At 33.6% G+C, this 27,169-nt stretch overlaps 1 protein-coding gene across 3 annotated transcripts in view; it reads left to right on the forward strand.

Moving 5' to 3' along the window:
• Window positions 1-4,880: 4,880 nt before the first annotated feature.
• The window catches only part of Ythdc2 (YTH N6-methyladenosine RNA binding protein C2), a 71,185-nt gene continuing 48,896 nt past the window's right edge, over window positions 4,881-27,169 (forward strand). The window contains exons 1-7 of one of the 3 annotated variants that reach the window (XR_010041143.1): window positions 4,881-5,302; window positions 6,570-6,660; window positions 14,130-14,326; window positions 15,598-15,797; window positions 20,270-20,436; window positions 21,436-21,538; window positions 23,310-23,466. Coding sequence is in view for 2 of the 3 variants with exons in the window: in XM_003473272.5 (XP_003473320.1) it covers window positions 5,092-5,302; window positions 6,570-6,660; window positions 14,130-14,326; window positions 15,598-15,797; window positions 20,270-20,436; window positions 21,436-21,538; window positions 23,310-23,466 (1,126 nt within the window). In the remaining variant the exon portion in view is untranslated. Of the gene's footprint in view, window positions 5,303-5,333; window positions 5,449-6,569; window positions 6,661-14,129; window positions 14,327-15,597; window positions 15,798-20,269; window positions 20,437-21,435; window positions 21,539-23,309; window positions 23,467-27,169 lie in introns of those variants that run through there. The other 2 variants (XM_003473272.5, XM_063230940.1) reach the window with 2 other exon arrangements.

Genomic DNA, 27,169 nt, shown 5'->3' on the forward strand with positions numbered 1-27,169 from the left:
GGGTACATAACCAAAGAACGGTGTAATTGTCAGAGAAGTAAGTATAAAAGGATGTGGAAACAGGTAAGTATGATTCACCTGAGGTCATAAGAGTAACACTCTACTACACTGTGATAGCCAACACCTCCACATGTCTGGCCTACCACAAATGAGGTTTTTTTTTCCTTATATCACAACTCAATGAAGATTGACAAGGAAACGTTATCACAGTCATTCAGGAAGCTAGGGCTGTTCTATCTAGGGGCATATTGTTTTCTAAAACTTCCAACAGATGAGAAAGGCAGAAAATGGAGGGTTAAAAAAAGGATTTAGAGGCCAAGCCTGGACATGTTATATCAGTTCCAGCCACATTCCAATAGCCAACAGTCTTTTTGCCCCTGGCTAATATGAAGGCATTGGGAAATACATAAGGCTCAGGAAGAAGAAGAAAATGCATTTATTGATGAGCATTAGTATTCTTCAACACAGTTAGTAAAGCTAAACTAAAATTTATCAGAGGCCACCATATTGGACTAAGTTCTAGTCCTTCTAGTGATTTCAACAAATCAGACAAAAATAAAAATGAAGTTATTCATGTAAAGGTCTATATCACCAAAGTCGAATTTTTATCTGACTTAAGAAGTCAAGTGGGAGAGAGAGAGAGAGAGAGACAGAGAGAGAGAGAGAGAGAGAGAGAGAGAGAGAGAGAGAGAGAGAGAGACTGATTTTGAGGGAATAAATGAATATGGACAAATTCCTCGAGCAGCCCAGTTTCAATGACCTTGATAGTAAAGTCTCCTGTGTTAATCATTATGATTAAAATCCACTAAATTGAAGTAACCTAAAAAAATACATTGAAGTAACCTGATATTAACAAATCAGTAATTTTTCAATCATTTCCCTATTCTTATATTGTTCCCCCCCCCCCCCCCCCCCCCCCCCCCCCCGGTACCAGGGATCGAACTCATGACCACAAGCTTGCAAGGCAGGCACTTATGCCGCTGAGCTAAATCCCCCACCTATTCCTATATTATAATGAAAGTAATTTTAAAATGACCAATCTGCTTTTGTTCTTCGTTTTTGCTTTCTTTGGTTTGCTTCTGTTTAAAAACTAACCACCCCAGTACAACTCACTGTTAACACATTCTGTTTCATGGAGTGAAGTGCTGCTCAATTCTAGAATCACAAAGCCAATTTATATTTTAGAACAAACTGCTGCATTATTGTCTTTTGACAATATCTTGGTGGCCAAGTATCAAATATTTGTCCTCTTATTAACACATTATATGTATACTGTCCCAGAGATTAGCCCTGCATCCAGGATCTGTTATTGATACACAGTACTCTTTAGAAGGTACAGATATGATACCTCATGGTCAGGTAACCTATATACCATGTTAACATGTATTATAATATGCTTTCACTTGTTTACCCTATGTTAAGTAGTAGAACACATCTACACTGATTTTGAAATAACTCGACAGACATTGTGAAGACTCTTTTTGCTGGGGATAGGAGAAATTGTATTTTTAGATTCTAACTCCACTCTTTGGGGAGAAATATTCACAAGCCAGGCAAATATTCTATTGTTTATCACAGCTTTGCCCACTATTTTTAGTATCTGGGAATGATTATTACTTGAATGATTGTGTTTTATCCTAATGATGATTTTGTATTTCCATCATCCTTTTTATATTTATCAAGTAAAGTTTTTCCATTAGGAAGAAATGTTTTTTCTCCCATTTATTTGCTCATTTAATTGTTCATTAATATAGCTATGGGTTCAAGGATAGTTATTTCATGAGTTTATAATCCAATATTGTAACTATTTTGATACTCAAATTATAGCATTTTTGGCCTTCAGTAGTTTCTAGAAGCTGGTTCCTCTGTTCTTTTGAAGAGTCTGTATCTCTTACAAGCAACCCCTTAGTTCTTGATTCTTTTTTTTTCAATCTTTTTTTTTCTTTTTTTTTCCGGTACTGGGGATCGAACTTATGACCGCCTGCTTGCAAGGCAGGTGCTTATGCCGCTGAGCTAAATCCCCAGCCCCCTTAGTTCTTGATTCTTTAAGATGTTTCAGGATCATCCTGTCTTTGTTCCATACAAGCCCTATAATTAACCTTTATTCTAGGGAATTCTGGCTCCTTTTATGGGAAATAATATTTAGGAAATAAGATTTTGGGATTGGAAGTATTCACTGATATTAGGATACGTTCATACCGATACCCCTGATTTCAATTTAACAGCACGAAGTTCTCTCTTGACTTTGGCCTTTCATTATTTGTAATTGCTTTCTTCACTATTTGGCTGCAGATCAGAGAAAGGAAGAATCACAGTATATATCAATTCTACCTACAGTCTACTTACCAGAATTCATCCATATGCCTTCACAACAGAGGCAGGGACTTTGGGTAAGATGAGAGCAATGTGGTCTAGTGTTGGTTTCTGGAAGAAGAGAAACATGGAAATTTATGAGCACCAAAATTCTTTACCATACCTAGGAGGTCATGCAAATATTTTCTATGTATAAAATGAGGTGAAAAAGTTTGGAAAAGATGGTATAAGTGCCTGCCTCGCAAGCATGAGGTTGTGAGTTTGATCCCCAGTTCAAAAAAAAAAAAAAATCAAAAAGTCTGGGAAAGAGAATAAGCAAATACCATATAACCCCTATATATAGCTATAAAGAAGAATTAGCAACTCCACTTCAATTAAAGAATTTATTACAATCCTTAGCATGTTCTAGAAAGGCTAAACATGACTTGTTCAAATAAAAAAGCATTGTTTTAGATTTTTCCTAGTTAATTTATGTTGTCCTGTTAGGGCTGAACACAATTTTTTACTATTATTTAGAAGTATTTTTGATATTAAAATAATTCAGTGGGAAGACACCAAAACTTAACTGATTTAATAGTAGATTTAAGGTTTCAATTTAGAAAGAACTTTTTCACTTCAATCTCCAAGACAAGTAAAAGTTTGATCATATATGCAAATTTCTTTGGTGGATTTTTTTGATTTTAATTCTCAAATTATTTATATTTGTAACTGTGCAACATTCTATTAAATACTATCAGAAAGTGACCAACATGGTCAGGATTGCAGTAAGTTCTTTAACTGAAGTGGAGTTGCTAATTCTCCTTCTTTATAGCTATATATAGGGGTTGTATGGTATTTGCTCATTCTCTTTGCCAGATTTTCTGATTTTTTTTTTTTTTTTGTACTGGGAATCAAACTCACGACTTCATGCTTGCCAGGCAGGCACTTCTACCACTGAGCTAAATCCCTGGCCCCAACATTTTATAGTCTGTAACACATTTCTGGAAATTAGAATAATCTATCATATTAGTCTCTTTCCCATCTCTGGGACAAAAGGGGAATTTAGAAAGAGAAGTTTATTTCAGTTTAAGGTATTAGGGGGCTCAGTTCATGGTTGACTGGCTCAAAGGCTGATCTAACATGGCAGAAGGAAACTGCTCAATGCATATCAGGACAGATTCACCCTTCCTGTGAAAACTCCTAGTGAGCTCCTCTTCTGACCAGACCTCACCTCTGAGCATAAAACTTCTGCCGGACATTTTAGATCTAAACTATAACATCACCTTGTTTTAGTGAGGGCCAGAATATAGGACCTATCCTTGCTTGTAGGACTTTATCTACTATTTAGAGACAAGCAGGAGCTCAAGGATTATAGTGAATGTCTTTTGATGGCAAAGATCATCAATACTAATTTTAGGTTTTTAAATACTGTGTGTGGATGAAACAGCAATAAAAATAACTAAGATTTCCGCTTTTAAGGAACTTATATCTTAGTGGGGAAAGTAAATAAAATAATTCCAAAAAACCTGCAAATGATAGCCCATTGATGTGAGAGAGCAAGTCTAAGGAATGGACTCTTGCTTTAGATGATGAGAATCGGCATCTAGATGAAGTTCTAAGAAGAAAATAATCTTGTGCAGGAGACTACCCAAATGCAAAGTTCCTCAGGGCAAGTGGCATGGTGTGTTCAATAGATAGAAAAAACATAACAAAACAAACAAACACAAAAAAACCAGTGCGTCTATGAAGTGTGACAGGGAGGGTGCTGGAGAGGTCAAATCACAAGGGGACCTGCAGGTCACAGTATGGACTTCAGGATTTGTCTTAGCTGCTGCAAAGAGCAATTGGAGTGCTTTAGGTCAAGTGTGATCCAAGCTGGCTTATGCTTTTTAAAACGACCACAATTCTTTCTTTCTGGAGAATGAACATAGGAAGAATAGAGTAGTAGCAATTAGGGTGGTTGGAATTAGATTTATATTAAATCTAATGGTACGCCAGCCAGTGAGAGCTCTGATAACCATCTCTAACCTCCTTCATACTGAGTCCCACTTGCATATTCCATTAAATAGCAAACTTTCATAACTATCATTTAATCACTTAGTTGTTTTTGGCCTGTCATCTTCATTTAGGGTTGCCAGGTAAAACAGATTCCCAGTTAATCTGAACTTGTGAAATCATGAATACATTTTTACGGTTCTTAAATATTACATGGGAAAGATGTATACTAAAACTTACTGTTTATTGTGCAATCCAAATTGGTCATCTTGATATTTTTATTTGCTCAATTTGGCAAACTGCTCTCACTGGAATACAAACCGTGGGATGGAAGCGAGAACCTGCCAAGCCCCTAGTGTATAATGTACGTGTAGCAGTGTTGGGCACAGAGCAGGAGGCCAGTCTGAAGGAACAAGTGCATGATTAGGCGAACTCATAAGTAACTGAATAAAAGGATGAAACAGAACCCCCGGGCGGCCAGCGGAGGCTAGCAGCATCAGCTAGGAGGCAGCCCCTGCTGGGAGCCGAGCCACGGATTAGCACCTCAGGCCGACGCGCCGAAGTCACGTGACCGTAGATCCGGGTGACGTCATCACGTCTGCGCTGTCCGCCTCGCCGGGGCTGTAGTGGCGCCGGCGCCTTCTCTGCTGCTGTGGTGATTAGGACCTTGTGACTCAGGCCGGGCGTCTGCTGCCTGTGGAGCGGCCGCGTCTCTTCAGTGGTCTTCGAGGCCCGGAGCCCCTGTCACTGGCTGTCACCAGCAAGCTGGCTGCCTCTACGCTGGGAGAACATCGCCTCAGGGCCATGTCCAGGCCCAGCAGCGTCTCCCCGCGGCCGCCGGCTCCGGGCGGTGGCGGCGGAGGCGGAGGCGGCGGAGGCGGAGGCGGCGGCCCTGTCGCCTGTGGTGCTGGGGGCGGCCGCCGGGCCAAGGGGCTGAAGGATATTCGTATCGACGAGGAGGTGAAGATCGCAGTTAATATTGCTCTGGAGCGCTTCCGATACGGGGACCAGAGAGGTGAGGTTTCGTACGGGCCCCCGCGGCGCTCGCCCTTCGCCTGTCGCTCTCCCACCGGACCCGACCCAGCCTGGCGCGGAGCGGACCCACCACGGGACGGGAAGGGGGCGCCCAGCAGGTCCTCCAGGGAGCGCGCGCCTGGCCAGGTTGGGAATGCGAGAACCTACAAGTTCTCGAGGGTCGGCGGGGATAGGGGGCCTCTGTCTGGCATTGCGAATAAAGGTCAGGTTGCTCTGGACTGGACCTTTTTCACCACCTTATGGCGGCTAAGCCTATGGTCTTTTAATTGTTGGTTAGCTGCTCTAGGGGTCGCCTTAAATAAGGTGCGTTGAAGCTACAGGCGTATAAAAGTGGAAGAAAATCAGACATGTGAACATGCAGGTCACAGTGGTTTGTTTAAATCGTAGAAGCATCATGCCAAATACTTTACTTGGCATACAAAGCGTCTTCCTCTTGGGTCATGTAATACAAGGCCAACTACTGGCCTGTGGTATGTCTATAGCATATTAAATTCTAATTTCGGTTTGGTAGCTTAGTTAAAAGAAACTTTTTTACAGTCCAGACTCGGACCTGACCTGGACTAAGTGATTTTGAACTTAAAACAGAGGCAAAGCCTCAGCGCTGGGTAACAGTAAACCTAGCCTGAAGTAGTGAAATATGAATTCATACGGTTTTGGAAGCAAAGGCAATGGAGTTTCATTTTGAAAATTCATAAACCTTGAGCAGACCTCATTAAAGAAATAAGCTTTCTGTTAATTTTTTGTTTGTTTTTAAACGACTGTCACTATGTAATTTAGGCTGGCCTCAAACTTACAGCAATCCTTCTTGCCACCTCCAAGTGCTGGGATTGCAGGTGTGCCACAGTTTTTTGTTAATTAAGCAAGTAAGAACTAAATTAAAATAGTACTAAATATGCTCATCAGTAATTATAACAACTCAAGATTCCAGCACAAATAATTTTTTGGTGATGTCGTAGTTCTTTATTATTTTTAGGATTAATACATTAAAAAATTAGAATTCTGGTTTGCATTGTTACTTTGAATGTTTTTTTTTTTTTTTTTTTTTTTTTTTTGTACTGGGGATCGAACTCACAATCTCGGGCTTGCCAGGTTTGCGCCGCTGAGCTATATCCCCGGCCCGGATATCTTCTTTTCATATAAAGTAGAACAGACTTGATTATATGCTTGTAAATGTTTTTCAAATTGTGTATTGCTTGAAAGAAAATTACTTATCCACAGATAGTACTTTCTTTTTTTCTTCTCTGCAGAAATGGAGTTTCCTTCTTCTTTGACCAGTACTGAAAGAGCCTTTATTCATCGATTGAGTCAGTCTCTTGGTTTGGTCTCTAAAAGTAAAGGGTGAGCTGATAGTTTTTCCTACTTAAAAAAAAAAAGATTATTAAAAAATATAAATGTATCTTCCAATAGTTATAGTCTTAGTTTTACATTCTTAATTATATTGTATGCAGATAAACTCATTCAGGTCTGTATCAAGTTCAGCTTTTTCCCTCAAGTCTTGCTCCAAGCTGGGGATTTAGCAAATTCTTTTTCTTTTTTTTAAAAAAGAGATTAAAAGAAAACTGCTTGAACAACTACAAATACTTCTAAACATTGCTAAAAGTTCCCTGTGGAGGAAAATTGCCCAGATTGAGACCCACTGATAAAGAGAGGAAAAATGATATTATTTCAGCTTACCTGTTTTTAGGTTGAAAAGAGGGAAAACAACACTTTATTGAGAAAATGTTAACAAAAACATGGTCCTAACATGAAAGTAGCTGATGTTCAGATGTCTTACATATATGAATGCCTGATTACTGCCTGAGGGGAACTTAGGTTAGGTCAGTGTGTATTTTCATCTTTAAGGCCAGTGCTACAACAGTGGTTAAATTATTGAGCTGCACATATTACTTGTATATAGTCCATTGGACAGGTAAAACTGCTATACTTGAAAGTGAAAACACACAGAATTTTATCCAAAAATACATGGGCCAAACATGTTTTGAGATTCAGATATTTCAGAGTCTAATAAGATATTAGGATGTGTTTACAATATGTTATATAGTGTCCTAATAAGGCATGGGAATCATTTTTAATTGCATTAATATTTATACTAGAAAATGTATAAATATTTATACCAAGGTAAAGACTTAATAACTTCACTCCAGTTTAATTAGGATAAATAGATAGCTTCATGCTTACAAAAAGTTTCCGGTTTTCAGAACAGTTTGAATTTTAGAATTGTAAGTAAGAGGTTTTTGGCCTCTGTTGGAAACAACTATTTAGAATGCACAATTATAACTGGGGGTTTAGCAGAGCAGCGTTAAGTGCCTACTTGGCAAGTGCAAGGTCATGAGGTCGATCCCCCCCTCCCTCCATTTAACCATGTCATTGCTATAGTCTTAAATTCTAAACAGCAGACTTCAAGAATGATCTTAGAACAGACCTTGGGAATACACTGCCTGTACTTCTGTCTAGTAGCTACACATTGCCTCAGCATGGTCATTTAAGGAACAACCTAGAATACAGAAACATTTGAGAAAGGAGTGAACAAGAAATTCATCAAGACAAGAAGGAAAATGAGGAACCCAGGATGTAGTTCAACAGTACAGCCCCTGAGTTCAAGTCGCAGTACCAAACTACAACAACAAAAAAAGGCAGAGGGGAATTAGAAAACATTGAAAAGACAAGAAAAGGAAAGAAAGCGTTAGTAAGGGAAGCAAGGCAATGGTGCTTATTTACCATTTACCTAGAATCTAACACCTATAATGTTAAAGACACAAACCTTGTTATGAAATGTCCTAGTCCTTTTGATGTCCTTTTGATCTTTGAGCAGATTTTGTATAGTATTTATGTGGTGGTGTTTGTTATTTTCAAATCCTTTTCCTTTTTAAAAATTTTTAAATGAACAAAGTCACTTTGAATTTATATCTTAAGTTCTTTTCGTTTGTATAAGAATTTATACTGACTTCTCATGCTTTTTTTTTAATCTTGTAGCATTAATTCATTGACTTACCTAGTTAGCTTATCTTTTTTGTTTATTTTTGTGCCTGGTATTATGGTTCATTGATACGTATTTTATTTTATTTTTTTTAAATTTTATTTAAGGAGAAAAGAAAAAAAAAGCAGAGAAAGGGTACAAGTTATACAGATTTACAGAAAAAAAAGTGAACAGTAGGAAATCACTAGTTAATGGATTACATATTGTCATCTTAGAAATAATTGTTCAAGTCACAAAATTAAAGCTTGTAAAGTGGACATTCCATCAATGATACTGCAAACAGTTCTGTTCAATGATCCAATAAAACTCTGTGATATCATTTTCTATCTTATACACTTAAATATACATGCAGTTATATAGTTTAGAGCACTTTCTTTTCCTCTCTTTTGTACCATGACTATTACACATTTTGGGTTTCATTGCTCCCACGGTTCTTACTACTTTTTTGGAAGAGAGTAAAACCAAATGTGACATAACAGAACAGAATCGGTCAAGTCAAAAGGGTGGACATAATAGATAATATAAAAACATAATACAAGGTGATCAACAATGGTTACCATAATGCCTCCCGCTATCTCTAATAGAATTGCCTATATCGTTAGTTATAATACAATTGAACAAAACAGTAAAGAATAAAACCGACAAAACCAAAACATTGGAGACATTGTAGGTCTTCAAAAGTAGATAAAAGTCAACGAGAATGGGCGCTATAATGAATCTCATTATCTTCACAGCTGATGCCTAAACTTTCGAACCTGATACTATCCAGCAAAACAGAATAGGGGAACATCAGTTAAAAACCAGATGGTGAGAGTAATACAGGGCTTTAAATCGAGGTAATGGAAAGTCAAAGTGGGTTACTATAATATATCCTGCTATTTTTTTTCCTTTAATTAAAAGGATAAAGATAAAAAAGTAAATAATGGAGTGGAGATTGAGATAAAAGAGGGCATAACAACGAAACAGCGCAGATCAAAACATAACCATTTAAGCAGAATAGTGTTTCACCACCAGATAATCCTGACCTAAAAGTAGTTACCATATTGTCTCTTTCCTTGAAATCCTTGAGTACAACTTCGTATACTGTAGCATTAAGTATATTTTATACGTATTTTAAAAGCAACTAGGTATGAGTACAGATCAGGATACTTGATTTCTATTTTAAGACTCCCGTTTTCTCATTCTTTAGCTTTGGTTAGGTCCTTCATTTTTTTTCTTTTTAAGTTTTATTAGTACATGTTTGCAGTACATAAAGATTACATTCATTGTGAGGAGTTGATGCATGTATGTAACACAGCTTATTTCTTTTTACATACTCCCCTCTTTTCCCTCCTAGCTGTACTTTTTTCCCTTCCCTTCCCTTTCCTTCCCTTCCCTTCCCTTCCTTTCCCACCTCCATCCATATCCTTTTTTTCTAATAGCTGTCTTTTATTTTGATCTTCAGTTATAGTTTTGGTTTTTCATGTAAGAGAAACTGTGATATTTAAGCTTATATATCTGATTTATTTTGCTTAACATTATGAACTCAGAGTGCATCCATTTTCCTACAAATGAATCATTTACTCTTTTTTATGGCAAAGTAGTACTCCATTGCGAACAATCCCCCCCCCCCATGTATTTATTGGCCAGATTATTTCTTCTTCTGAGAAATGTTCATTTCAGTTGCCCATTTTTTTTTTTTTTAAATCAGGTCTTCTATTTTGGGGAGAGGATTCTACTTTTTGTAATTCTTTGTGTGTTTTACGTGTTAGTCCTTTGAGGAAAAGCTTGCAAAATTTTTTGCCCATTCTGTGGGTTGTCACTTTACTCTTGGTTGTTTCCTTTGCTCTGCAGAAGCTTTTTAATTTGATTTGATCTCACTATCAATTCTAGGTGTTCTCTTATGCAGTAGCGATTCTGTTCAAAAAGCCCTTACCTGTGCCTGTGCCTTAAGAATTTTACCTGTTTTATTTCCTAGATTATGTATTCCAATGTTAATATTTACATCTTTGAACCATTTTGATTTTAATTTATACATGGTAAGAGAAATGAGTCTAGATTCATTCTTCTGCATGTGGATAGTCAGTTTTCTCAGCATCTTTTGTTAAAGAGGCTGTCTTTCCTCCAGAGTAAGTTTTTGGTCCCTTTGTTAAAGATCAGGTAGCTGAATGTGCTTGAAGTTGTTTCTCTATCTTCTGTTGATCCACATATCTTTTTCCCCCCAATATCATGCTGCTTTTATCACCATAGCTTTGTAGTATAACTTTAAGTCCAAAATTGTGGTGCCTTTTGCTTTGGTTATTTTACCCAGGATTGTATTGTTTTATGTTGGTTTTGCCCATCCAGGAGCAGGAGATACCCATTTTCTAACATCTTCTTTAAATTAATTTTTTCAGAGTACTGTTGTTTTTGTCGTAGAGGACTTTCACATCCTTGATTAGTTACTTTCTAGGTATTTTACTGTTCCTGGATGTTATTGTGAACAGTATTATTTCTCTAAATTTGTTTTGATGATTTTATTATTCATATTGTGGAACTTACTGGTTTTCATGTGTTGACTTTGTATCCTGCTGCACAACTGAATGTGATTAATCTAGAGTCTTTGGCTAGTCCTTTCACTTTGGAAACCTGTTTTCTTAGTAATAAAGTTTAAAGAGGCTAATCTCTCTACCACAACACAAGAAAAACTCTTTTCATATTTTGGTTAGTATGTCCCTTACTTCCTGCTCCAAAGGTTTCATGCTTCCCCATTATCCCCCGAGGAAAAATGGATTTTTTAAAACAGTGAACTCAATAAATTTTTAGATATTCATTGAAAAAGAAATGCTGCTGTGTTCAAAGATAACCGTAGGCAGGATTTAATGGTTAACATTAGAACTTTACAATAGTTTTGTAAGATGGGTTCTGTTAATAACATCTGATACCTGTATAACCTATATTATACCTGTATAATATTTGTAGGCAGGTAAAGCCTACAAATCACATCACATCAGATCACATAGCTACAAATCAGATTACATAGCTAACAAATGTCAGAGCCAGGATTTGAACACTCTTAATGTTTAGCTAATTATTTTTATGGTTCACTGTGAGTGTATATTAGTGGAACTGAGCCCTATGAGGAGTCTTAACAAAAATATTAGATAGACTTATCTTCAGGTTACTTATGTCTCACTAAGAGCATCGTATTTACCACATAATGTGGTGCCACAGGAAAGCAGCCATGTTCATTTTAGTGACAAAATAGTTAATTGGTTACTTTATTATATTCTATGTAGCTATAAAAAAGTTCAACTTAGAATGATGCAAACTCTAATAGTTAATTGTAAATCTATGTTACACCACTGGGGGGAACATGATCCAGAGCTAAATTTTGGCATTTATCTGCCTAATGGAAATATAAGTGGAGACAGTAAATTAACTATTTGGTTTTTTAGAAACAGTAACTCCTTAGTGGCTGTCAGTTTTAAGTAGTCATTTTCTTTGAGTCATTTTGGCTCTTTACCTGCTCTTTTAAATTATTTGATTTGGGAAGTAGAACATACTAAGACATGATTATTGAGTTAAACAGTAATATGGTCTTTAAGTTGACAATTTGATTAATATTAAAACTATTAAATTTGATTAGTTACATTGTTTTTTTTTTTTTAGTTATATTGTTTTCTTTTTTTTTTTTTTTTTATTGGCAGGGACGAGTTCTAGGGACTGAATCCAAGACCTTGCACATACTAAGCTTGGGCTTTTCCACTGAACTATATCAGTTACCTTAGAATGGTATCATAGCATTGACACTGTAGTAGTAAATGTAATAGGAACAGGTACTAGTAATAGCCAGAGGTTGAATCTTTTACTAAAACAAGCATATCAGATAAATGATATCTTTTTGCCCTATCAGCTGTGCTAATGTTGAATTCAGTAAATTTTACATGGTAATGACTATATATTTAAACTTGCTTTATATGAATTATTTTTATGTACAAATACTGTATTAGGCAACTTGTGTTAAGAAATTTTCTATTTGATCCATTATTTTGTCAGTAGGCTTGTTGAGGAAGAGTGTGTATTTTAGTTTATAATCTCAGTTTCTTCCATATGGCAGATAGTAGATGCTCAGATAATACATGGTAAATAATTAAATGAATAATAGAAAATTAGTTAAAGAGGAAATGTAAACCTTCCTGAGATAACTTTTAAGAAAATCTGGAATTGCCGGATGGATTATAGGCTTTATTAGGCTGTATACACTGTTAGAGAAATAAAACAATTTAATTTTGGTCATATAATTAGTTGAAAAAGTATTACTAAATGAACAGTAGTCTGTTGCTTTTTGTTCTAGCAGTAGTTTCAGTATCCTTCTGCAGTTAAACTTTTGTGACATGAACCACACAGAGAATGATGAATCTGTAGCAGGTATTTATTGTGGAGTTTCTGAAATGTCCATGGGAAAAGAACCCACTATAGAGAATGTCTCTATGATTCAGTAATTTTGATTTATCATGGAAGTAACTAAAATTTTTAGATCAGATTAAGTTTTAACTTTTTTATTTCATACTTTAAAGTATGACTGAACACTTTTCAAAGAATTGATGATACATGGAAATCTTCTAATTCTTTAAAGAAATTCATTAAGGAATTTCTAGAAAGTAAATATTTTGGTAAAATGAAAGCCTCACTTAAAAGACATATAAATAAAATTGTATACATTAATTTCTGATTTAATACCTTCCTACAGTAAAGATATTGTTGATAGATTTCAACCTAATGAAAATCTGGGAAAATTATAAAATCGTGCTTTTAATTTTCATTATATTTGTGACTATTGCTTATTTTTATAATACCTTATATTATGATAGTAAAAAATTGTAAAGCATTTTGTAAAATATTTGTATACTTTTTTTTAAATTTAAGAAATGATATTTTCCCTGATTATAATTGTGATAGCTTTCATTTATTTAGAACCTATTCTATGAGAGCTGCTATACTTTACATGGCACCATCTTAATCATATGAATGGTCCTTTGAAATATATATTCTTTTATCTCAGTCTTAGGGCCATTAAATAATTGGTTATAGTTTTACAAGCTAGTAAATGTTAGGACTGGGATTCCAATTCTGGTCTGTGTGCCTTCACAGCTTGAGCTGTTAACCAGTACTATATTGCTAGGTTATAGGAATGTATTATTATTAAATTAATCAAAACATTTGGAGGTTTGCTGTGTGTGCAACATTGTACCTAGATTTCTGGGAGCTGCAAAAGTCATAAAAGATACAATCAGGTCTATATTAATTGAAGAACAGACCTCCAGTAAATAAAAGTTTAGGTCGTCATTGTCTTATAATTGAAGAGTAGAATCAGAAGTTTTAAAACTTTATTTTGTTAAAGAAAAGTGCCTTATATAATTGTTAATAAAGGACCTTTATGCATTTCTGGTTCAGCCTCTAAAACTGACTGTATTAATGGGTTTTCACAGGAGTGTGACATTAGCCAATATACTATGGAAACATTTAGTGGAATATACTAATCTGAAGAGTCAACTATAAATTTTTCATTATTATTTTTCATTTTTTTTGCAACCCCCCTACTTCCCAGCATGTATTAATTGGTAATGTTAATCTACTGTGAAGTTAGCTAAAGACAAACTTTAGTAGTTCTGGGTAAGTAAGCCTTTTACTTACTTAAAATTAGATTTGCAGCATTTTGAAATTTTAACTAAAAAGCCTTGTAGTCTCTTGAGTCTACAAAACACTTTGATTTTTTTCAATGTTTTGCTTGTATTTTCTAAGTGGGTATACATTATATGTAAACAAATTGATTACATATAGTAAATAAATGATTTTTATTAATATTTAGAAAGGGAGCAAATAGATACCTAACTGTGAAGAAGAAAGATGGATCAGAAACAGCTCATGCGATGATGACCTGTAATTTGACTCATAATACAAAACATGCTGTTAGGAGCCTAATTCAGAGATTTCCTGTCACAAATAAAGAGCGTACTGAACTTCTACCTAAAACAGAAAGAGGAAATGTGTTTGCAGTTGAAGCTGGTATGTATTTTCTATGGAGCTTCCTTGTTTACCCCGTACTTTGATGACTGTTCTTTTTCCATTTTAGGTTTGTTTAAAAAGACTAATGTGAAATGAAACAAATTTTCTTGTATAAAAATTTGTCAGAAATGATTAAGAGTTATGGAAATTTTGAGAACCAAGTGCAGTATTAGTGCATGTCATGGAGTTGGACTAGATTTTTTTTTTAAGTTTTAGAATGATAGTTACTATGTATGATGCACTTACTGTGGTAAGCAATATATTAACCTTTTATGTAAGGCCTTATAGAACCCTTAGCAAGGTAAAATTTTTCTTTATTTCACTGTTGAGAAAGCTGAAACTCAAGGAATTTAAATAACTTGTTCAGAGTCACTCAACCAACCAGTAAACTGAAGAGTTGGGAGTTTACTCCAAAGTCTGAACTTTCCTGTATTACACTTTGAAAATACACTAATGATTAAGATTTTGAATTGGAGCTTTAGCTTCTGCTAAGGGATGGGGGCAAAAGTGATAAATAATACATTTAGTTTGTAAGATGAAGTTGTCATTTTACTATTTGAAAAATAACTTCATGGTGAGAAAAATATTTTTTATTGCCTCTAGTAACCATTTACATAATTATTGCTTCTTAGAGCAGGTCTACAGCATTTAGAAAGTATGTATCAAATCACTTGTTTTAAGTACAGGCATACTTTTTGAGCTATATGCAGAATATAGAATATGCTTTCTTTATTTCTGCAGTACCTGCCTAGTTAAATTTGAATGTTGGCTAAATCCTCAAATAAGATACATTGTTTTAGAACATAATGCTTAGACATTACATGTTATTCTATTTTATTTGTATAACTTGCTCTTACATGTATAATTTTAAACATTTTCTTTTTTTGCAATGTGTTTTCATATTGTATATAACAGTTCTTATAAGATACATTTTTTCTACTTAAAATTTTAATTTTCTGTGACATTGCTGATAATCATGTGAAAAACCTGAATATAATTAGTCTAAAAATTATTCTTGCTTTTTAACAAGCTATTGATGGATTTTTATTCATTTTTATATATTATGTATTAGAAGTGCTTTTGAGAGGTTTGCTTTGTGATTGATGCTAACATTTCTAACATATTCTATAAGCTGGCATTGCTTGCTAACTTTATATGGACTGAGCAGAAAAGAAACACCTGAAAGGAATTATATAGAAATTATTATGTTTATCTTTAACACTTCTGTTTCAGTGTAGATCATAGTCTTTTTTATTTTTTTATTCTCAAAGAAAACCGAGAAATGAGCAAAACCAGTGGACGACTCAACAATGGCATACCTCAAATACCTGTGAAAAGAGGAGAATCTGAATTTGATTCATTCAGGCAGTCATTACCAGTGTTTGAGAAACAAGAAGAAATTGTTAAAATAATTAAGGAAAATAAAGTAGTTTTGATTGTAGGAGAAACTGGGTCTGGAAAGACCACACAGGTTTGTTTTTCCTTTGTGGTTTAAAATTAAAATTAATTTGCTTTTGGTACAGGCTCAGATAAAATATATTTGCAGATTTGGTGTGTAGAAAAAATGTGTTTTTAAAAAATAGGCTAAAATTTCTTATGGTTATATTGGTTGCTTTCATAAATTTTGTCCTTAGGTAAGGATGTAGTAGAATATGTTAGCTCACTTTCTGTTGTTTTTACCACTACTACAGACTGGATCACTTATAAAGAATAAAAGTTTCTTTAGCTAATAAAGTCTGCTAAGTCCAGAAGTGTGTCATCAGCATCTAATGAGAGTTCTCCTGTATTATGATACGGTAGACAGGATCACTTGGTAAGACAGAACAAGTATGCTTGTGTAAATGTCTTTCTTCTAAATCCACGAAGGTCATCTTAGGGGGCCTACTCTCATGACCTTATCCGATTCCATTTACCTTTGAAAGTCTCCATCTCCAAACACATCAACAAGATAATTTGTTAATTAAGTTTCCTATTCACAAACTTTTGGGGATTATAGCAAAACATGACAGATACTAGCTTGTAGAATTTGGCCATTTTCACAGAATAAGCATCATTAAACTTGAGCCTATAAAACTCATTAAAAATGTAGTGACATTTTAAACTAGAGACTATATTTTTCTTCAGCATCAGTCTTGGTATGATTAAGTAAAATAACATGGAATCAATTTAAAACTGTTTCAATGCCTTACATTGTTACCATTATTAGATTAAACTTTAGATATTAATCATAGCAGTTTTAATTACAATGTAGAATGGAGATTAAATATGGAAGTTTTGATAAAAATGCTTTTATTTTACTAATATTACAATTATTATTATTGCAGTACTGGGAACTTAACCCAAGGCCTCATGACTGAGCTACATTTTCAACCCTTTTTGTTTTATTTTGAGACAGAATCTTTTCAAGTTGCCTAGGCTGGGCTTGAATTTTATGATCCTCCTGCCTTGGCCTCCTAGGTAGCTGGGATTTTAGACATGTGCCTCTGCATCCAATTTAAATTGTGTCTTTTATGATACTAGGATATTGGAATTATGGATGTCTTTTTTCACAATTATGTTATCATTTTATGAAGTATGAAATGATATTTTAGAATTTCATTAGTAAGTATCTACTTTGTTTTTCAAGAAGAAACTATTAATCTAATGGGTTTCAATATAATATAATCTTGTTGAAAGAGTAGAATTAAAATTACCAATGTTTCTACTGTCTGAAATATAAAATAATATCATTGGCCAACTTCATCTTGCCTTTAATGGTATGAAGGAGTTAAATGCATTGAATTTTCCCCCTTTATTCATGTTTATTATGTAAAGTATAAGCATGTGGAAAATGTTACACAGAAAGTGAACTGTAATTCTTTTCCTGTATCTCTCTGAATTATTGTCAGAAATTTGGAATATATTTCTAATTTTTTGTGGGAGGTGTTTGTTGTTTTTATTCTTTTCATAGCATTGATACAGATAGGTCTTTTAAAACATTTCATTATAATATTGATATATATTTTTTAAAAACAAATGTGGGATAATAAGATATGTACATTTTTTATCTTCTTTTGCTTAGTAGAAGTTGAATTTTTCTCATGTCAGTAGCTAGAGATATACCTCATTTTTTTTTTTTTTTTTTTTTTTTTTGTCTTTTTCGTTTTTATCGGTACCAGGGATCGAACTCATGACTGCCTGCTTGCAAGGCAGGCGCTTATGCCGCTGAGCTAAATCCCCAGCCCCTATACCTCATTTTTTAAAGACAATCATATAGTATTTCTGAATATATTCATAATGATAAAGAATGTTTATTGTGTGCTGCATTCTTATAGTAGTTGTCACATTTTCGCCTTTCCGTATCCCTGGAATATGTAGATTTTATTACCTCTTTTTACTGATAAAGATTAAAAACTAAAATTTATGGATGTTAACCTGTCTTTGTTTACAGAAATAGGAATTGGCAGAGCAGGAATCTTATTTTTATATTGTACTTACTGTCTTTTATTGAATCCTAATATTTCTTGCTTATTCGTTGAAGTTTTATTTGGATGAATCCTAGAGGGGTAAATCCCAGATGAAGGGTATTATGATTACAATTTTTATAGCTATAGAACTACTTATGGTAAAATAACTTTGAAAAGAATATGTTAAATAATACTGAAGTATTATTCTCTAAAGTTGGTGAAGAATGGATTTTTTTTTGGTACCAGTGATCAAACTCAGGGCCTTGTACTTGTCAGGCAGGCACCATGACCATGTTGCTAAGCTATATTGCTGGCCCCTAAGAATGGATCTTTAAAAAAAAAAAAGATATTATAGATATATCTCTGTGTGTGTGTGTTGTGTGCATGTATGTGTATACATTTAGTATTTAGTATGTGTTTTACCAGTCTAAGTAAAAATGTTTTAATTAGCATTTCATTGGTCCTGAGAGACTTGAGTCACTCATCTTATTTGTTTGCTTATTATCAAGTTATCTTTGTGAGTTCTTTATATCCTAGTTTTCTTTTGGCTTATTTATATTGAATTTATTTTTAAAAATATTTTTATATATGTTATAGATATGGGCCTGTTACCTGTTAAATATTTAAAAATAATTTCTCCTGATTTTTGTTTGACTTTTAGTCTTGCTAATGGTATCTTGTTCCACCATTTACATTTTTATTTAGTTGAATTCATTGACCTTTTTTTTAAGAGTTGAGGCTATGCTAAGGTAGGTAAAAATTTTTTCCTATAAATTTATTTAAAAAATCCACATCATGAGTTTGCTTCCAAGTACCAATAAATAAATAAATAATTCAAGAGGAATTTATTTCATTGTATCATAACTCTTTATGTCAGTGTCTGATCTTTCAAACATAAATTTTGTTTAATTTAAGAAACCATTTTTTAAAGTCATTTTTTATAGGTCTATTTCTGGAATTTTTAATATGTATTTCTAATCTCATTTTCTTTTCCTGCACCAGGATCCTGCTTTTTACTTTAATAGTTTACAAAATATAATATAAATTATTCTTTATTATCTTTTATGTTTTTGAGTGGTAGTCGTAGAGTTGGTTTTCAGTGTACATTTGCAGCTAATCCAGTCTACTTTTAAGTGACACTATACCAGGTACAGGCTGTGTATGTCATGTAACAATCCTAATCCTTGCCTCTTGTCCTTTATTCTTGTCATTCATTTCACTTATACATAGGTGTGTGTGTGTGTATATATATATATATATATATCCCCTTCCAACATAAGATATGTACATAAACCTAAGTAATCAAGCACATTGCTGCTATTACTATTGAACAAACTGTTGCCTAGTAGGTCAATTAAGAATAAGAAAAATGTTTTAATTTTACCTTCATTTAGTTATTCTTGATATTTTTTCCATTTTTCATGAAGATTTGAGTTCCTCGGCCTATATTATTTTTCATTTTGCTTTTTTCTAAAAAACTTTTTTTTTGAGCATTTCTTGTTAGACAGTTTACTGGTAATAAATTCCATCAATTTTTATGTACCTGAGAAGATACTACTGCTTCCATTTTTGAAGGATAATTTTGCAAGGTATAGAACTTTAGGTTGGTGGATCTTTTCAGTATTTTATTTCGCTCTATTTCTGTCTTGCTTGCCTGGTCTAAGGAGAGAAGTCTTGCCTGTGTTTGAGAAGTCATAAGTAATTATCTTTACTCTTCCATGAGTAAAACTTTTTATTTCTCTTTCAGATTGTTTTTTCACCTTTGACTTTGTGTAGTTTTAAAGTTATGTACTTTAAAAATATTTCTTGGTAGTTCTTACATATTTATGTGTTTGGATGAACTAGTTAATTAAAAGGAATCCTATAGGTGAAGAAATACGTGAAAAGATTTTTTTCTACTTACATTTAAAGAAGTGAAAATCAAGGTGCATAAGCCTTCAGACTGACAGAAATTTTTAAAAAAGGATCCTATATTTCTCAGGGTATTGACAAACAGCCCTTCTCTTTTGTTGATAAGAATATAAATTGTTTTACTTTGATGATTGTACTCTGAACATTTCATTTTTTTGGTTTTGTTTTGTTTTTTGTTTTGATGGGGTCATGCTGTGTAGTTCAGGCTCGCCTGGAACTCACTATGTAGCCCAAGCCGGCCTTGAATTCATGGCAATTCTCTGACTTCAGCCTTCCAAGTTCTGGAATGCATACTCCAAACATTTCTGCTGCTAGTGATTTGTATCTTTGTAAAAGCATGTTAAGATAGATGTTCAGTACAACACTGTTTAATAGTTAGCAATCAATCAATAACATGCAAAAGACCATTGTGCACAAGATGTTTTAAAATTATGTTTTTAGCTTATTATTACTGGCTATATGAGTTATTTCTATTTGGGAATATTATAGAACTTCTCTAGTTTTAATTTTTTTTACAGTTGGTTCACTTGGGTTTTCGAGGTATGCAAAATACTTGTCATTTTATATTTTAAAAACTCTGTTTCAGATTCCTCAGTTCCTTTTAGATGATTGCTTTAAAAATGGTATCCCGTGCCGTATATTTTGTACTCAGCCGAGACGATTAGCAGCTATTGCTGTGGCTGAAAGAGTTGCTGCCGAGAGAAGGGAAAGAATTGGTCAAACAATTGGATATCAGATTCGATTGGAAAGCAGGTAAAGACAGTTCTATTTTTTGTTTTATTTCTAGATGAAATGTATCTTTCATTAGATATAGTCAATGTGTTAGTTGAAAAGTCAATTTTTTTTCAATGTAATTCTATATTGAGATGTTAAAATCATGTTGTAACTTACTGAGGTTTCAACTAAGTGATCTGAAAGATTTTTGACTGAGATACAAATCCCATTTCATAGTTTCATGATCAAGTTATTTCACCTCAGTTTGAGCCCCTATAGAATGAGACTCAAAACATATGGAATCCAAGTTTGATGTGAACTTATAAAAATCGATTAATTTTACTGAGTTTTAATGTCATTGGTATGCAAATTGATATTCCTTACCAAATGCTTGGGACAAGAACTGTATCAAATTTTGGAGTTTTCCAGATCTGGTAATGTTGACAGTTTACTGGGTGAGTAGCCTTAATCTGAAATGCTTTCAAGTCTGAAACTTGTTGAGCACTTTAGATTTTGTCTTTTTGGATTAAGGATGCTCAATCTGCAGTAGGACTGGAAATAGCTTCTTAACAAGGAGTGCTAGTGAGTGTGTGTGTGTGTGTGTGTGTGTGTGTGTGTGGGTGTGTGTGTGTGTGAGTGTATTGTAGTGCTAGGAATCCAACTCAGGGAATTATATAAGCCAGGTGAGTGCTTTATTGCTAAGATGCCTTCCCAGCTGTATTTTTTAAAATAGTGATTAAAATATTGATTACACTTATGTATTCTTTGCAAGTGAAATGTTTTTAAAGTTGTTTTAAAAGCCTAAGTTTTTTTTTTTTAACAAATTACATTACTTAGTTAATAAAAAGCTACTAGAAATAATTTGTGAAGATTATAGGGCATAAAATGTGTATTTCATATAATTTTGTTAGTAAGCTATATATACTAGCACACTGTTATATTAGTAATATTTATTCAAATATATAGCACCAGCATTTAAAGTGATTATATTTTAATTACAGAAAAGATTTGTAATTGTTTACTTTATTCTTTAAAAAGGGTTTCTCCAAAGACACTTCTGACATTTTGCACAAATGGGGTATTGCTTCGTACATTGATGGCAGGTGATAGCACATTGTCAACTGTGACACATGTTATTGTGGTAAGGATATTGATGAATTTGTCATATATAACTTAGATTGTGTGACATTTAAGTACATAATTACATTTTTTAAAATTTTTATTTAAAGAAAACAAACAGTAAAAGGGTACAAGTAATACAGAATTTCAAAAAGAAACAGTAAGAAATCACTAGTTAATAGATTACATATTGTCATCTTAGAAATAGTTGTTCAAGTTACAAAAGTAAAACATTACAAAGTGGACATTCAAACAGTGAGACTGCAAACAGTTGTGTTCAATGATCCATCAAAATCTTAGTAATATGGTCATCTATCTTACACACCTAAACACACTTGCAGTTGTATCCTTTAGAGCACTTTCTTTTCCTCTCTTTTTTACAATAACAATTCCACATTTTGGGTTTTATTACTCCCACAGTTCTTATTACTTTTGTTTTTTGGAAGAGAATAAAACCAAATGTGACAAAACAAAGCAGAGTCAGTCAAAACAAAGGATGGGCATAGTACATGATGTAAAAACATAATACAGGGTAATCAACAATAGTTACCATAATGCCTCTTGCTACCTTAAAAAGAATTGCCTATATCATCAGGTATAATAAAATTGAACAAAACAGTACAGAACAAAACCAATAAAACCTAAACATTGGAGACATTACAGGACTTCAAAAGAAGATAATAGTCAAACCAGAATGGGCATCATAGTGAATCTTATTGCCTTCAAAGTAGTTGCCTATACCCTCAAACTTGATACTATCAAACAAAACAGAATAGAGTAAAATCAGTCAAAACAAGATGGTGAGAGCAATACAGGACTTCAAATCGAGTTAATAGGAATTCAAAAAAGTTACTATAATATGTCCTGCTAATTTTTCATAATTGCATTTTAAAAGATGGTAAAATGGGAGCAAAATCCTATTTTAAAGAGGCTATTATAGTTAGGTTTTTAAAAATAATAATTAGAAATATTTTGTATTAAATAAGGGTAGTCTTAACCATTGGGCATTATGGGAAAAAAGAAAACAAAGCAGTAGTTTTAAAAATATGATTTTCTTGTATGAAAATGATGCATGTAAAACTATTTATTCTGTAGAAAAAAATAGTTTTAAATCTGTCCTTGGTCACCTGATCCCTTTTGTATTATGTTTCCTAGTTGTGAGGATGTACTATTTTACAGTCATCCAACTTCATGGTTAAGCTGCTAAATTAGTTATGTCATGATAAAATAAGATGAATTCCCTTTATTAAACAATTTTAAGCTTTTATCTAGTTTATATCAGAAAAACATTAGCTTAAGTTTTTTTTTTTTTTTTTTTTTTTTTTTTTGTCTTTTTCCTTTTTATCGGTACCAGGGATCGAACTCACGACTGCCTGCTTTCAAGGCAGGCGCTTATGCCACTGAGCTAAATCCCCAGCCCCTAGCTTAAGTTTTATAGGCTTTTAATAAGCAGGTTTTAGAAACTTACCCAAACTAAAGGATGTGCCTGAGCTCTGATGCCAACAGAAGCCATTTAAATTGTTTATATTTAGAAATGAGACTCCTATCCTATAATTTGAAATTTTTTATAGTTTGTGTAGCTTTACATTTTATCGGAAATACTTTATCGTCTGCAGTAAGTTGATGAAACCTGATTGTATACAGATTATCCATAGTACAACATTTTTACTAATATTGATTGAGTTTGTCCATATTTAATTTGAATTAGTGTAAATGCAGCGGTGCTATTATTTTAAAGACGTAGGCCTCTATAAAATTTAACTTTTGTGGCTTTGTGTTTCTGTTCATTGTAGGATGAAGTGCATGAAAGGGATCGATTTAGTGATTTTTTACTTACAAAGTTAAGAGATTTGTTGCAAAAGCATCCAACTTTGAAACTAATTCTTTCTAGTGCTGCTCTGGATGTAAATCTTTTTATAAGATATTTTGGAAGTTGTCCAGTGATCCATAGTAAGTTAAATTATCATGTTCCTTCTGTAATTTGTGTGAAAAATACTTTGGAGCTTAATGTTTTCTAACAGAAATTAGAATGTTTCAAAGCAGACAACGTGTATTTTCTCTTTCCTATGAGATAGGCTTCATGTTATTTCTCTCTGCTTTTGATGTTTACGTTTCCATCTGTAGCTTTTTGGCATTGTATAGTAAACCCATCTCTCTAACCTTAAAAGAAATAGGTTTTATTTTGGCCTGATGTTCCTCTTTACATCCTGTCCTGTAACGTCTTCTCTTTACTCCAGACTCCTTGAAAAACTAGTCCACATTCCCATGTTTACATCTCATTTACTTCTGAATACTTTTGATACTTTTGTTCTTGTTTTTCAATAAAAATTGATTTTGCCCTATATTTTAAAAATTCCTCTTCAAAAATTATAACAGTTGTGTAGATTAATGAAACAATATAGATATTTCTCTAATGAAATATAGAGAAAATATTCATAGTTGTCCTGTCCTGTTTTTGTTCTATGGAGTACAGATTTTTAAAGTTTTATTGGTTTAAAAACTTTGTCTTTGTTGGTTGGCCATGCTTATCATATGTATATGTATTTTTTTTAACAAAAATGAGCACATACCTAATATATTACTTGTATTTTTCTTGTTTATATGACAGTAAATTATGTACATTTCTCCATTTTAGATGCTCTGGATATAGTTCATTATTGTAATCAGCTGTTTCAGTATTTTATAATATGGGTATACCATGACTTATTTAACCACTGTTTTATCGTTGAGTATCAGATTAGTCCTAGATTCACCCTCCTTGGTAACCTCTACCATAAATACTGTTATAAAGAACATCCTTGCATATATGTCCTGTTATACTTTTACTTTAAGGGACAGATTTTTAAAAATGAAATTGCTAAGTAAAAATTATATCATTTTAAATTTTAATAGCTTTTGACATTTTAGTTTTTCAAAAGGCTGACATGGTTTGTAGTTTTAAAAGATGTGGGTCTGTTCACGTGTGAAATTTTAGTCGTATTGTTTTAATACTGATCTGATTGCCAAGTCTAGTATTTAGATTTTAGACAAAATGTTATACTTCAGTTTTCTGTATTATTTTTCATAGTTGCCTTTCCTTCTTTTGGAAATGCTTAATGCTCCTATTCAATTCTTTTTAGACTTATTGCTTAAATATTTGTATATCCTAGGGTTATTCCCTTGATACGTTTTCCTTTCTGTTCATTCTCTTCATTCTTTCTTTTTATTTATTTATTTATTTATTTTTTTTTTGAATTTTTTCTTTAATTAAGACAAACATAAATGACTAAATAATTTTTTTTGAAACAATAAGGGGGAGATTGAGATAAAACAGGACATAACAATATAACAATAGAGGTCACAGCATGACTGTTTCAATAACCTAGTACTTCACCACCTTATAACCTGACTTAATAGTAGTTACCATAGTGTCTTTTTCCTTGAAATATTTGGGTAAAACTTCATATACTCTAGCTTCAAATATTTTCATATCAAGAAGCCCAGAATAAAGCCTTTCTAATTAATGAGTGAAAACTTTATAAGGCTTCAAGGCCACCTAATGGGGAATCATGATTACCACATATTTTTATATATTTGAATCATTACTTACATTAGGGAAACTATTCGGTATTCACACATGCGAGATTGATTTATTTCACTTATGAGTATGGTCTCAAGCTGTGCCCATTTATTGATAAATATCTCAATGTGATCCTTCTTTATAGCTGAATAATACTCCATTGTATAGAAATACCACAACTTTTTTATCCATTCCTCAGTTGATGGGCACTTGGGTTGTTTCCAAGATCTGGCGATTACAAATTGTGCTGCTATAAACATAGGTGCACATATATCACTGTGGTATGATGCTTTCAGTTCTTCTGGGAATATGCCTAGAAGTGGAATAGCTGGAATAAATGGGATTTCCAGTCCCAACTTTTTGAGAAATCTCCAGACAGATCTCCACAAAGGCTGTACCAGTCTACACTCCCACCAGCAGTGCAGGAGAGTTCCTTTTTCCCCACAGCCTCTCCAGCATTTGTTGTCGGTTTTCTTGATCCTGGCCATTCTTTCAGGAGTGAGATGGTATCTCAGTGTGGTTTTAATTTGCATTTCTCTAATGACCAATGATGATGAGCATTTTTTCATGTATTTATTTGCCATTTGCATTTCTTCATCTGAGAATTGCATATTCATCTCAGATGCCCATTTTTGGATTGGGTCTTTGAATTTCGGAGGTCTGAGTTTCTTTAATTCTTTATATGTTTTAGACAAGAGGCCCTTGTCTGAGAGAGAGTTCACTAAAATCTTTTCCCAGTTTGTGGGTTTTCTTTTCACTATGCTGGAGATTTCTTTTGACATGCAGAAACTTTTTAATAAGAAGTGGTCCCAGTTATTGATTCTGGGAAGTATTTCCCGTGCGGTTTGAGTCCTGTTCATGAATTCTTTACCTACTCCTATGTCTCCAAGGTTTCTACCTATTTTGTCTTCCAATAGATTTAGTGTTTCTGTTTTAATATTCAGATCTTTGACCCATTTACATTTTAATATCACCATGTTCTTTCTTTTTATTACATTTCTTTCCTCTTTTTTCCTTTTGTTTTGTTGTACTCTGTGTACCATTGGGGATCCACCTGTAATTTCGCTGAAAGCTCTCATTTATGCCCTTGGTTTCAGCTTTCTTTTATGTACTGATGACCCACATATATTTTCAATTCACATTGTTTTACAGAGCTTTGGATTTAGATATCTTACAGTCTGCTCACTTCTAATATTCCCCAAACTGAATACTTGAATCTACAAAGCCTGCTTCCTTCTTTTCCTGTGTTGCCTATGTTGGTCAATCAAGATACTATTGCCCTTCTTCATCCAAGTTACAGGCCTGTAAATTCTTCTCATAATAGTTTCTTGGGTGATTAGACACATTAAATTTGTGCATCTGTTATTTGAAATTTTTGGTACTTTATGTTTGATACATGTTAAATCAAATCCTAACTTCTATCTGTTCTGTTTCCCCTTTCAGCTTTCCTTGTTACTGTGAGTAATATCCTTCTGGCTATGAAGGCTGACATCCAAGAATTGTATCTGACACTTTCTCCATTATTATACCTTCCTATCCATTGTAATTCTGAGTTCTGTTTTACCTCTTGTCTCAAGAATTTTCTACTTTTCATTTTCACTACCACTAGTCTTACTGAAATTATTGTTATCTGTTACCTGAGTTTTGCCATAGTTCATACCTGGTCTAATTTCATTCTGATTGCCTTTTAAATCCATTCTCACATCGCAACCAGAGTATTCTCTGAAGTGGAATTCTGCTGATGTTGAACACTTTCCTGAGTTTTAATTCTTTGAATGAGTTTTATTTCAGAACAAAGTTCTAAACCTTTCATGAGATACATATTTTTGTCTTTACTGTCTTGTTCCATCATTTGTGAAACAGATTAGCCTTCTAGTTTCTTGAAAACATCATACTTCTTTCCACCATAGACTTTGCTCATGCTGGTTTTTCTTCACTGCATATTCTTTTCTATAGAGTCTCATCCAGGAGTGGAGAACCTGTGGCACATGTGCTGCAACAGGCACGCAGAGCCCTCTTTCGTGGCCTGTGAGCCAAGTTGTCCCAGCAGCCAAGCATTGGATAACTGTTGTTTTTTTCTGGACTAAAATTCAT

The sequence above is a fragment of the Cavia porcellus genome, unplaced genomic scaffold (genome assembly GCF_034190915.1).
Source record: "Cavia porcellus strain 051 isolate PalLab524CR breed Dunkin Hartley unplaced genomic scaffold, mCavPor4.1 scaffold_19, whole genome shotgun sequence".
In the NCBI taxonomy this organism is placed as follows: Eukaryota; Metazoa; Chordata; class Mammalia; order Rodentia; family Caviidae; genus Cavia; species Cavia porcellus.